The following is a 14,115-nucleotide window of genomic DNA, read 5'->3' as shown; positions in this document are numbered from 1 at the left end:
GGCGCGATGCTAATCTTGGCACACAAGGGGGGGGGGAGGGAGGAAGGGGGCAGTATTACATAAGGGATCGTCTTTTTCCCGGCTATAACTTCCTACATTTTGCCACGTCACCACGCCCATCACCAATTTGAATCCGTTTAAAAACGGTGCTTTGACGTAAACGATTTGTTAAAACCCCTCCGCAACGAGTATATGTTAATCGCGTGTACGTTCGCGGACAATCTGGCAAGAGGTAAAGGGTATATTTCTACAGCGCCGTTTCCTAACGTCGGAGTATTTTTTTAACGAGCGGTTAACAAAGGTTTTATTAACTCGTTACCGCGGTCCAAATACGAACGAACGCTGCTGCGTGTCGCAACCGTCGTCGGCGACATAAACGAAGCTATTGACGGGTGACTACGCTCGAATGTCAGAGACGGAGGAGAGGAGGGGGGGGGGAAGGGAGAGAGGGGGAAAAGGGACAACGTTTACAAGCACGATAAAGATACATCGCCGGCGCGATGAGTCAGGCACATACGCCCGTCGGAATTGAACCTCTCGGCCAATTTGCAGAGCCGTATCTCTCCTCGCGGTCGCGCGGCGGCAACAGGAAATCAGGGTTGGTTTCATTTGGGACGCGCGGGTAAAATTAGAAGCTCGCGTGGGCGGCGTTAGGTATTATGAGATACGCGTAATTGCAAATTGGCCGAGAACAGCCTGAACACAATGCCGCGGCGCGGCGCGACGCGTTTTCTTGCGCACGACACGTTTTAGCGCAGACACGTTTCACGCACGAATTCCACGTGCATCGGCCAAAAACTCCCGTGATCGGGCACGTTGGAGACATCAGGGAAGCTGCGCGAGATAGGGATCGATTTCCCGTTAGACGAGTCATTTGGGACGCGCGAGCGAAACATCTTCGATACGCGCGACCGCTGAGATAACGTAGGTACACGTATTATTTCTCTATCCGGGGAGAGGGAGGGGGGATATGATAATTGATGTTGCATACACGCTACAACCTACGATACCGCTACGATACAGTAGCGGCTATACATTTTCGCTAATTGCAACGTACGTGCGATTAATCAACGCTGTCGCGGCGACGCCAGCTGCATCCAGCGCGTTTCGAAACGTCAAAAACATCGAATTGCCATCGTTTTTGGATCGTTTGTACCGACGTACTCGCAACCAACACACCGCGGCGGTGGTGCAATTAGTCGAAACGCCGATACCGTAAGGTAACCGACGTTCTCTCAGGTAACTGAAATTAATGCGCGCCTTATTCCTCCTCCCTGGACAAATTGCTGTACGAGATTACGCGTATTACTACGCGGAAAATACGTGCGCTGCAGAGACGCGTACGTGTGCCATGGCAAAGACTTAATTACGATCTCGCTGCTAAGAACACACACGCGGGCCCTTTTCCCTCCCGACACACAATGCGACCTACATCCCACACGTAATTAATTTTATCGCATCTTCGGAACGCGGGCGATGGTTAACGTAATAGAGGTACGCTCCTCTCCCCGATGGCAATTCCATTTCTCTTATCGCGTCGTTCGTCATCCAGCTACACTGGCTCCAATATATTCGAAAAGTTAATTAATTAATTACCGAACGTTTCTAACGTAATTAATTACCGCCGTTAAAAAAAAAAGTGTTAATAGACAGATGCTCTTGTAGCCACTCGGGCAACAGATATTAATATTTCAGACTCCTGCATCTCCAGTCATTATGCAAGATGCACGACGACAACGAAATTATTCTGTTAGTTTTTCGTCACACATTCCTCGCGCAGGTTTACCTGGTTTCGCCGACGAGGCTTTAAACGTGGGGGCAAACATAACGTTCTCTGAAAGCATTAAACAACATTTTGTCAAACAAAATGTCTCGGGTTTTTAGTCGTTTCGTAAATCGCATATATATGTTTTTAACAAATTTTTTTTAAGGCGTATCTCGCGATTTTTCTTTATCAATTCGTACGTTCGCGTGAGAGTTTTTTTTTCAACCTAAACCATTAACTATCAAACGCGAAATATCTGGATGCCTTATCGCGGGTCAACACTGCGCGACGCAAGGCTTACATTACGCCGCGCCGCGTCCAATACCGTCTGGAGGGCTCTTCAAAGTTACTTTCACGATGGAAACCGCCGCGATTCATTAATATAAAAGCGATCTTGATGGACTACCGCGAAACGAGCGCAAAGAGAGGAATAAAGCCAAGTGGATTGCCTTATTCTACAGCCAGACTAAAAGTGTAGTCAACGCCATGATGCATTTCGAAAACTCGATCGTATAATTTGCGAGGATTGAAATCGGGATTTAACCGAGTCATTCACACTACTCTTTACGACGCCTCTCTTCAATATCTTAAAATTAAATTAATTCCTCTCACGTCTAATAGACTTATTTGTCTTTGCCGTTTCCTCGTATTTTCCCGTGAATTTTCTCACCGACTACCTGAAAGACGATAATTCGAGAAACGCTCGCAGTATCCTTTCCTGAAAATTCCCTCCGGAAGGATTCGCGAGTTTCGAGCTTCCTCCGCGATCGCGGAACTACCTGTTGAAGAAATTCACGAACACCTACTCGCGCCTTCGCCCCTCGCTACCCCTCGATAATGCGTCAACTTTCCCGAAAACGATCACTCACTTTTCTCCAACATCGCCACTTTACGATCTTTCAACGACCCCTCTCTTTCTTTTTTTTTATCCGACCGCGGCACCGCGTATCTCGATGGGACACTCTTCACTCGGGCGGAGGCACGGGGAGGTAGCACGGTAGGTGCCAGCCGACTGAGGCGTCGCGACGCCGACGAGGCTCGACGCCACGCCGCACGACGCTCACTACGCCGACGTCGATGACGGCGCTCATCGCGTTCGAGGCTACTCTATACGAAATCCCGAGCCCACCGCCAACCAGCCGGGCTATACATATACGTGTATATAACGTTTGCTTTGGAAGATGGATCTGAATTTTCTCAATCTTCAGTCTGACGTTAAAACAAAGTAACATTAAAGTGAAATGAATGACGCGTTCAAAGTTTCATATAGTTCATCTGGAACATCTCGATCTTTCGGTTAGACATTCGGTTAGATGTCTCTCGGTTGGTTAGTATTAATTAATATTTTTTTGCAAATGATGTTTCGTTGCAAAGAGTTTAATGAGAGAAAATGATGCTTTCCGCAAAACTGTGTAACGCATGCTGTCAATAATAAAGCAAAATTGCAAACGCACCTTGCTCAAGTAGAAATCCCCTGCCGATTCTCAAAGCTTTGTCGATCTCGTGCAGCAAATCGCTTCGATTCCTGTCTCCTCCCTTCGCAATGGCATTGCGGCCGCTCCCTTTGATTAAAAAAGCATGCCCATCCGCCAAAGAGAAAAGAAAAAAAAAAGAAAGAAAAAGATGCGGTAAATTCAATTTCGAGCAGCAACGCCTGTTAGCAAGAGATGCAAGCCAGAATTTTCCGCGAACGGCAAAAGAAATTCGATGCAAAATATCTTGAAATATTCGTTTGTAAAAAAAGAATTGACGTATCAATTGGCGCAGACGTATACAAATAACTTGTATCCACAGGAGGATGCCTAAATTCGCACATTTAGCCCCGACGGGACGCGGGCTGTGGCTAAACTTTCGTGCTAAAGTTAGAATAGAAAATAAACGGGCGCTTCGGTAACCGCGCGTCGAAAGGTTCACGAGACTTACGAAATACAAATAACCGCGGTGAGTTAATAGTAATAGACGTTGCGACGTCCGCACGCCTGGCAATATGTCAATAAAAATTAACATTGTTTCACGGACGAGCTGATTCTTGTCCGAATATCGATCTGTTATACGTCTAACGTGTCCGCCGTATTCCACATATTTTTGTTTCCCGAGCTGCGAGAACATTGATTGGCGTCAAAATGTTTGAGCAAAACACGCACTCGTGCCGTATTGTAATATATTCATAACATGTTATATATCGCAAACAAGGGGCTGAAAAGATTTTAAAAAAAGCGAGCATGCGATGCAGTCAAAAAGCGGTTTCAGATGAGATGTGAAGATGACTGATTTCATTATCGAGATACATATATCGTAGGATCGTCATTTAAGCTAATTAAAATACAGACACGATTGAAGCTTTTGACAAAGTAAAAATTTTCGAACCTCATAAAAGAGAGAAAAGTATTCAAAAATATCCGTGTTCTCGAATGCTAAGTAAGAAGCTCTGTGGATTATTCATCGATTGATCGCGGTGAAACTCCGAAATATCGCTGTCGATCGATTTTTAATCGTAGACAGAATAGGTACACGGACAATTTAGCGGACAAAAATTCTCAGTCATCACGAAAAACGATCTCAGGACAGCGCGGACCAGCGGGCCAGTAGGCCACGTCGCGCGAGTGATTCAAAATAGCTGAAAACAAGACGGTGGTTCCGGCGCGCGCGCTGGCCGAAATGGCGAACGCGTCCTACGAGCGAGTGGCCTATTTCTCGTCGCGGTGTCTTATATTTAGATTCCCATCCTCCAATGAATCACGCGCGAACGCCGCGGCCCCGAGCGATCGCGGGACGAAGGAACGAGTGAACCGCAGGCCAGTACCCTACCATCGTCAGACGTGATATGATCCAAATGACCACGTTATACGTTGACAGAAAAGACATCGTGTCGAACAGAATTTTGTGGGAGCTTTAAATGACAGTAAATCGCGTTGTCATCTTATTATTTGCTCGTCGAGAAAAGGGAAGTGGTCTCTGAATTGCTCGCGGTATTAACGATGACAAGATTAAACATTCCGCGACTAATCGGCTCCGGGGAGCCGACGCGTAAAGCGACATGACGCAATTTGATAGCCTCTGTGCCACCGGCGTTGATATTCGTTATCGCAAAACTGTCGCGGTTCATTATCCGCGACGCTGTCGCGGCGCCGCCGAACGCGAATGGTTAACGCAATAATTTTCCGTGGCGTCGCTTTGACGATGAATCGATCGCCGTCTCGGAATAAATGCCGAAATATGTAACGAGCAAGCGCGTCACGGTTGCGCGCGTGTCGATCGCGTGCCGGATTTATGTCGCGGGATATTAAATCCCGCTATACACGAGCGACGCGCGCGCGAGCGCAGCCCCCGCCAGGCGAAGCCGCGCGCGACGGAGAGGAAGGCGCGCGTAAATACACGTATTCATTTGTAGTGTCACGTTAAACTCGCGCGTTTCGCGATACAACGAGATTTATTATTTATACAAGACTGATCGTTGCGAGACGAGTTATTAATCGGATTACGGAATTGGAGCAATCTGTGGACCGCGCGATTATGATGCTGCGCGCGCGCGCGACCTGCGCCAACGCAACGTGCAAATAGATCCTCCGCGCGCTCCGTTCGTTGCGCTGCCGCTTTAATGCCGAGAACTAATCTCGTCTTCGTAGCCGTGTAGGAAAACAGTACTCAAGACAGTAATGAGATTTCCGTTTCGACGTTACAGCCTGTCTCCCATATATTGAGAAAGTTCGCTCGGGCTACGATAGCTGAAGCGATCCGACGAAAGCGATGACATTTACCGGCGAAATTCCCAATTTTCCATTGAATTTTAACAATTTTAATAAAGAGCCGCGATATTTTAAATTTTACTGCTCGGTTTTATTACACGGAATCGAAAATTCGTGATATTAAAAAAAATATTTCAATTATTTCATTCAATTGCGAGATGAATGTTGTCGCTTGTCAATTTTATCGCTGCTTTCAGTCTTTTTAAATCACATTTATTAGAAACGGGTGTTCGTAAAAGGGACATTACGCCGGCGGGTAAACATTAATTGAAGATTAATTATGTATCCTTCCTGCAATATTTTTTTTGTCCAACAGTCCTTTCGTATCGTTGGCACCAGGCGGATAGATAGAGAGAATTAGCATAGTACCAAGAACGTTAGTGACGACAAACACTAAGGCATCTACGGACGTCGGGCAAAGATGCGCTTTACGTTAGTGGTTATTAAAGGGCGTCCCTCGGCGGGACACCGAGAGTCCAGGACGGATCGTTCGACCTCCGGTCGGGACACTCTTTTTCTTTCTTTCAGCAGCCATCAATCGGCACCAATCATCATCGCAACACGACGAGCAACACAGCAAAAATCCATCGTCCATTCCATTCGCCGTAACTCACCGCCCTCCTCGTCGTCGCTCATCGTGGAGATCTTGAGGAACTCCCGCAGATGCTGCGGCAGCTTCCGCACGTCCCGCAGCTCCTTGCCGTCTATTAGGAATTTCGCGCTGATCAGGGCGTCGCCCTCCTCGTCCTCGTGTTCCGTCCCGCTCTCGTCGAGATTGATCCCGAACTTGTTTAGCCGGCTGCGCGCCTTCTCGATGAACTCCCTCGCCATCGCGCTCATGTCCTCGCCGTCCGCTTTGCGCTTGATGTCCTCGTGCGTGCTGAGCTTCACGACTTTGTGGCTCTTCCGCTCCTGCCGCTCCAGCACCTTGTGCACGTACTCGTCGTACATCCGCTGGCGAAACGCCTCCCCGTTCGTCGGTAACGTCGTCGGTCTCTTCACCTCGGCGTTCTTACGCTGAGTCGTTCTCTCGGCGAACACCTCGGAGCCGTTCCTCGGTGCTCCCGTCGATCGCGCTTCCGCGCGACGTTCGTTAACTTCGCCCTCGCGGGGCTTAATCGCTCCGTTTTCCGCCGCCCTCCCCGAGTTTCCCTTCTGCGTGATCACGCGGCGTTCCTCACGCTCGATACTCTCCGAGGATTCCTCCTCGTGGCGCCCGTTCCCGTGGCATACCTTCTTCAGGAATTGCCGATTGCCCGTTTTATCGATCGTCTCTATACGATCCTTTTCTACATTCCGCGATTTTTCTTGCCAGGATTCCTTCTGAATTCCCGGTTCGCTTCGACAGACCTCTTTGAGGTGTTTCTCCTCGACGCCTCGAGGTTTCGCTCGCTTATCTTCCGCACATTTTCTGTCCATCATCTCACGGACGTCGATCGGAATTTCACGTTCGAGATTTGCGCTAGTTTTTTTCGAGATCTCCTCGGGGATATTAGCGAGAGACGATCTCCTCGTATCGTCGCACTGTTTCGTTCGATGAAAATGCGTTTGGAATTCCTCGTAGGCCCGTCTCTCCTCCTCTTCCGCTAGCAACACGTTCTTCAGTTGCTCCTCCAACAGCTCGATGTACCTCAGCTGCTGAGCAAAGTATTCCTGAGGTAACGAGCGACCGCTCCGGTCGCCGTCGAGTCGCCGCGACGTTTCAGTCTGCAGCTCTTTCAGCTTATCCATGATCTCCACGGCGGCCACGTGCTTCAGTTTCTCCGCCTCATGCTGCCCTCTTCGCGGCTCCAGACGACTCCTCGGCGGATTCTGGTCGAAGATGCTCGTCGTGTCGATGCACGATCTATCAACCGTGACCGGTCGCTTCGGCAACGGCGGCACCTCGAGTCTGTCGTCGATCAACGCCGGATTCACGTGCCTGCCGAGTTCGGCCGCCCTCCTGAGGGGCGGCGTCCTCTTGTCGTTGGCGTCCATCGATCGATCGGTACCGTTCGGCACGAACGGACACTTAACGTTATTCGCGAGCAATCTCTCCGAATCGCGGGTTATCGCCGCGTTGTTGCCCGCCAACGGTCGGGGTCCAGCCTGGGCGGTGGAACGTGTCGCAATCTTAAGCCGATCGAATCGGGCCACGTGACCGTTTGGCTTATCATCGCTCGATTCCCCATCCTCGCCCCTCGTCGTCGCCAGGAATAGCTCGTCCGCGGTGGCGCTTCGGTGATCACGTCTGGCTGGATTCGACCAGTCGCTCGGCCGAGGCTCGGCCTTGAAACACTCTTGATCCCCGCGCCCGAAAGAGTCGCGCGTGGCGTCATCGATTATCGTCTTCGTCTGCTGATCCGCGAGTGTATCGTTTCGAGAGCCGTTTCGCTCTTCCTTGATGATCTCCAACAGCCTGCTGCCGGAGCTCTCGATTGCGGTGTCTCGACGAGTCGCTCGAGTGGTCGGCTTGTGCGTTTTCGCGGCATCGTTCTCCTTGATCGGACGAATCTCCACTCGGTACTGCGGCAGAGGAACGCAATGCGGCTGCTCCTCGCGATAACTGTACCGGTTCAGGAACTTTCGGTGAAGGTCCAGCAGAGTGTCGGCACTCGTGCGCACCTGCGTGGCCTGCTGCGACGGCGACAGGCACACCAGAAGCCTGGGGTCCTCCGTTGTGGTGAGCGCGCGCCACCGTGGCTCCCGGCACTCCATCTCGCTCTCCGACGACTCTGACAACTCAAAATTAACGTTCTTCGACTTGGCCTGGTCTGAAACAGCGTTCGCAATGTCGTTAGGACGAGGCCGCTCGCCCTCGTCCGGCGCTTTCGTTAGTCCGTGCAGCCGTCGATCACTCACTCCATGCATCGAGTTTAGTTTTCGGGCGTTATCGCGCCGTCGCGCGCTCACCGGCGTGTCACTCACAAACCTCTGCAGAGTCCGCAAACTCTCGAAGATGTTGAACTTGGGCGTGGTGATCTCGCCCATCACCTGCGCACCATACGGCATCGACAGAATCCTCTCGACGCAGAGCTCCCTCAGGGAAGGTGGCTGTCGCGACACGTCTTTCTCGAGAGTCTTCACGGAGACCGCTTCCTTCGACGGCGCACGGTAAAGATCCTCCGCGGACGAACGAGGAATCTGCAGCTGCGGCGAACTCTCTCCCGGTGTCACTTCGTTCGCAGATCCAGCTCCCGCGCTTTTCAGCAAGGCGAGCTTCCGCTTCAGGGATTCCTCCACTTCGTTTCTCAAGTTCTCCTCCCTCGTCTCGCGGACGATCGCGCTGATGTCGCTCAACGACGCCTCCAACGGGCGATGCTTGACGGTGTTGAAGGACGTGGTGCTGCTGGACGAGTCGTGCCCTTGAACGTCGCCCAGCTCACCCTCGAGCGAGGGACTCCCGCTCACCGGGGCCTCGTCGTCGGACGAATTCCTCGCGTCGCTCTCACGGGACGAGCTGCGCGTTTCTTCCTTCTCGCACTTCTCCTCGCGCCTCTCCTCGCGCTTCGACTCCCACGTCGAATACTTTGAATTGCGTAGGCCATCGTGCTGGTTACCGCTCGTGCTCTCCTCGTGTCGTTCGATTATTCTCGTCTCCGACGTCTCGCTTTTCACTACTCGCTCGCGCCGAAAGCCGGACTTCTCGCTCTTCCCGTTTTTTCCCTCGGGTTTTTTCTTGCTCTTCGAACCGGAGGTACCCATCGTCGTCGACTTGTCTCGCACCGAGGAATCCGTACGAGCGTCTGATTTGTCGCACCTCAGTGACTCGTGATACACCGCGGTGGAATTCTTCCCGTCCGAATTCGCGGTCTGACCCGAGGGATACCCGCACACCTCGGCCTCGCCCTCCTGCCGGCACGACGACGCGTTTCGATCATATGCCGCCGGTGCAGCGGGCGTCGCAGATTTCCCTTCCTCGCGACGCGTTATTTCCGTGCCCGTCGCGCTTGCCAACGCGACGACGTGCGTGCCGCCGGTGCCGCGCGAGCGTGACAGATCATCGTCGCGAATACCCGATGACGCGATCGATCGACCGCCCCCGATCGAAATTTCGGCGCACCCGGTCGCGGCGTCCGCGCGTCCGACCCGATTTACACGGCCGAGAATCTCGTTAGCGCGATCCACGAACGTCGAGACGAGGTCGCGCGAGCACGACGAAAGATCCGCGCCATAAATCGCCCGTCCGGTCCCCGACGTGGACGAGCTCTCGCGAGTTCCGGGAAGCTCCGGCCGTCGTGGCGGCTCGTCGTCCGCGGCTTCACGACTCGCGCGCTTCCGCGCGGATAAATTCGTCGACCCACCGTACGCCGCCGCGACGGACGGACGCTGATGTACGTTCGCGCCGCTCGAGATATAGTCTATTTCAGGTGGCGTCGGCGGTCTCTGAGGCTCGCGGCCGAAACTGGACGACCTCCTCGGTAGCGGCGGCGGCGGCAGCGGCGGTCGCTTCGTTTCCGACGGGGTTACTTCGCACGGTGACGAATTTGAGGATGAATCAACTACGACCACGTCGTCCGCTCGCGACGCGCCATGATTAACGATCGCGCGCGTCTCGATGGAATCTTTTCGAGGAACATCCTCTGATTCCGCAGGTGCCCCGACTTCAGGCAAGAATTTATTATCTTCCGCTTTACCTACATCTGCGCCACTGATATCACTTACAGTCACGATACTCGTCACGTTTTTTCCCGCCTCCTCCGCTTTATTATTTTCCACGCCAGCGTCTCCCGCGGTATCATTTTTCACAATCTCAATTTTCTCAACGGTACAACAGTCCCCGAGCTCTAAACTATCTCGCGTCGCGTTTGCTGCAATTTCCACGGATTCGCCGTTCGAGATGTCGTTTCTCGCATCCACTTTTTCGCTCGTCGTTTCGGCCGCAGGATCGGTACTCCTTACTACCTCGGTTTCGGGACTCGCGACGCTTCCGACCGAATTGGCCACGACGTTTTCAATCTCCTCGCGATTGTTCGCTTTATCGCGCGAACGTAATTCCGAAGTGTCACTCTCCGTCGTATCAGTCCTAATCTTAATATCGAATTCCGTCTTCCCGGCAGCCAGTTCAATCTCCCCGGGATCAACGCTTCTCGCCTCGACTTCATCCACCGCCGTCCTCTCGACGGAACGCCTGTCTTCCCGCCGGTACTTGCTGATCTCCTCGTTTATGAAATCTCGAATGTGCTGCGCCTCGTCCTCCGACAGTCGTTCACCCTCCTCCTGTATGATGTCCAGAAAGCTGCTGGCGTAATGCGACGCCGACATCGTGCGCCTCCTCGTTTTCCGGCGCGACGACCCGGCCGCTTTTTCGCAGGATCTGCTTCCTTCCGCCGCAAAGTCCTGCAGGACTTTCTCGAGTGATCTTCCCTCGTCCTCGATTACTTCCTCGGAGAAACTCGGCAATTGAAGGTCCTCGATGAAGTTTCGCAACTTTTTCTCCACGTCTTTAGGCATCACCGTGGCCCACATCAAAGTCGGGGATTCCGCTTCCGGTTTGGAAAACTTTTTCAGCGGCACGAATTGCTGGTCGATTCGATCCCTCGGTTTAGATACCTCGCGAGCCTCAGAGTCCTCACCTCCAATCGATTCCTTCTCCGCGTCGGATTCGAACTCGACGATCGCTGACCCACAGTCGGCTTCCGAATCGCTGTCATTGACTTCTCGAATTTCCAATCGAGTCTCATTCGCTCGTGAGAGTCTGGTCTTCGCGTAGCCGGGAGGAGACTGTATTGATTCAATCGGCTCCGACACCGTCACTATCGTCGATTCCTTCGACGCTCTGTTGCCACTTCCGGTCTCCAGGATGCCCACCCCGGCGATATGACTGATCGTCGCCTCCAGAGGTAAACTACTGACGGTCGTGATCTCGATTATTCTGGGAGACGATGCCGCCAGCTCGATCTTCTCAATTCTGCAGCGCTTATCGTCCGACCGGAATCTGCGTCCGCGATCCACGTCCTCGGTCGAATCGACGCTCTCCGAAACGGGACTCTCCGGGACGAATCCGGAGTCGCTCGTCTTCGAGTCGTCGTCGTTGTCGTCGTCGTCGCTGACATTAATGCGCTTGTTTCTCGAGGTCGTCGGGCGATTCTCTTCCTCGGGCTTCGCCTGTTCGGCCTTTCGCGAGGATTCCGTGACGTTCACCGGTGGCTGAGGCTGAGGCTGTCGCCGTCGGTTCCGATTCCTGCGGCTGCGGTTGCGGTTACGCGTATTGCCCTGCGGCATCGCGGCACAGTCCTCCGCGTCGGTTGCGTAATCCGGAAGATCGCAGTGTCCTACGATGTCGCAAATTTGTTGGAAAAACTCGTATCGCGCGTTCACGCACGACGTCCTGTTTCTTTCTCTCTCTCTCTCTCCCTCTGTCTTCTCTTTCTCTTTCTCTTCTCTCGCAGGAGTCTCGTCGGAAATATCGCGCCGCGATCGTTTCACGACAACTTCTCCGACCTCCTCCGTTTTCTGTTTCTCCCCCGTTCGCTTTTACCTAATATCCGCCGCGAGTTTCCCACGACTCGGGGATTTTTCTTGCGCGCCCACGTACGTGCGTTTGACGCGCCCTTATTTTCACGTTTAAAGACGACGGCTCGTTACGATTTTCCCGCATCCTCCGAAGAGGAGCAACGGGATTTGAAAGTTTCTGAGAGTATTACGAAAAGATGTTACCGTATAGAACTGCATTTTGCAGAAAGTTACAGCCTCAATCTCTCCCACGAATTTCTATTGGACACGAAACGTCCCATTCTGTCTTAAAGAAAAGATAGGAAAGATACTGAGATTAAGATGGTTACTTTTATTTTATTTTTCTTAGTCAACTAAAGTTCTCAAGATTTTGAAGATCCCGAAGATTTTCTTCAGTTTAGATACAGTCTCGATTCTTTAACAATTTCTGCATGCATCTCAATATACCCTTCGAATATTTCCGTTCCGGAATTCACGAGGAAATTTATCGTGCCAATTTCTAATGCACATCGCACGCCTTTCTCTACTCAGATCTATACTCAGATTCCGAGTTTCCTTTTCACGCGAGACAATTCTCGACAGGCTTTTAGAAAGATCGTTCCAAACAATCGCAATCGCAAGATGACGCTTAATGAAGAAAAGAAGGAAGAAGATATCGTGATACAGATATGTAGATACAGTGTTTCAGCGATCATGCAGAAATATAAGCGTGGTCCAGCCCAGCATTCCCAAATATGTATTCTCGGTTTGCCGATAACGAGACGATCTCTTACCTTTCTTAGCGTCGCTTTGTTGTTCGCTCGGGCAGCTCTTCAGAGCGCCGTTCTGATTGGCGTAGCTCTGCTCGACTTTTGTGTCATCTGAAAGAAACGGTAAGACGTTGCAGTGAACAGCGTGAATATCGTCTCTCGGAAACGTCTTATTTATTAAAAACTCGCGACCGCGAAAGCTATTAAAAACTATTTTTTAAATATATATGAAATTAGATGACAGAATTTAAATTTAGATGACAAGATTTTAAATTTCGGGCAAAACGGTGTAAGTACGAATTACGTGGTTCAGCGCTTCAATCGACGGACTCCTCGACACGTCACATTTTTATGATAGGCTCCGTAGACGCGAATCGATTTACGTTCTCTCGCACCGGTACCGGTCAATCGGCGAAAATCCGCGAGTGCACGCGCGGAATATGACGACCACGAGCGCGGAGCGTCGCGCGTGCACGAGGCACGAACGAGCGCGTTAAATTTAGGCGAGAATTCCAACGACAACGACGACGACGACGGCGGCGGCGGCGACGACGACGACGACGACGCCCATGTTAACCGTCGACCAGCCGCGACTCAACCGCGACACAACACCGCGACCTGTAGGATACGTGAATCGCGATTATGCACTGAGCCACACGAGTAGACCCAACGAAACCACCCACGAAACGCGCTCGCGTTTCCCCACCCATTTGGAGTCACGTGTTTCGTGCACGCATATCCACGTCGATCCAGGTGAATTTGTATCGCTCACACACGTGGACGATTACGCGCGACCGTACGAGCGAGACTTTCAATACCGTCACCCGTCATCGTCGGTGTCGGAAATCCACGATCGCCCGTGTGTATCGTTCGTGTAGAGCGGGGCCCAAACTCTCTCAGGGCCGCTCTATCCTCGGAAAGATAGTCGACGTTAGGAGCGTTTTGCGCTCGAAGCGCGAATCGCTCCGGCACTTAGGTGCGCTGACGGCGGAGCACCGTGCAAGCACTCGACAATTTTGCGAAAAATCCTGCAGAGAGAAACGTGTGTAAGCTTATCAGCGGGAAGGACTTAGACAACTCACACACACTCAGTAATAAATGAGTCAGACAGCGGATTCTGTATATAGGCAATAATGTATTTGATATAAAGTTTCGTCTCACAGAATCACTCTCAGCGAGAATATATACATATCTCGCGGTCGGGCAACTCACACCCTTCGAGATACTCCGATTTACTTGTACGGTACGCTCACCGTCTTTCTTTCTCTTTTGCACGCTCGCTTCCGAAATTCCTGCCTTCTCTTCGCGACTCAAAACTCGACTCTCCCGTTCGGCCCGCTTCCCGCGCAACCCTCGCTCCCCTTCCCGTCTTACTCCGAAATTCGCGGAGTCACCTGCGATTGTCGCTCTATCTAGAGCA

At 51.9% G+C, this 14,115-nt stretch overlaps 1 protein-coding gene across 2 annotated transcripts in view; it reads right to left on the bottom strand.

The window, feature by feature from the left end:
- LOC105448915 overlaps positions 1-14,115 on the bottom strand; it is a 79,142-nt gene that overhangs the window by 29,252 nt on the left and 35,775 nt on the right. For both annotated transcript variants that reach the window (XM_011687778.1, XM_011687779.1), the window contains exons 5-7: positions 12,720-12,806; positions 6,126-11,765; positions 1,787-1,834 (exon numbers count right to left, since the gene is read on the bottom strand). In XM_011687778.1, the coding sequence (XP_011686080.1) occupies positions 1,787-1,834; positions 6,126-11,765; positions 12,720-12,806 (5,775 nt within the window). The remainder of the gene's footprint in view (positions 1-1,786; positions 1,835-6,125; positions 11,766-12,719; positions 12,807-14,115) is intronic.

This window comes from Wasmannia auropunctata, unplaced genomic scaffold (genome assembly GCF_000956235.1).
Source record: "Wasmannia auropunctata unplaced genomic scaffold, wasmannia.A_1.0 LD336078.1, whole genome shotgun sequence".
Lineage (NCBI taxonomy): Eukaryota > Metazoa > Arthropoda > Insecta > Hymenoptera > Formicidae > Wasmannia > Wasmannia auropunctata.
This window is presented reverse-complemented; position numbering and strand designations above follow the sequence as displayed.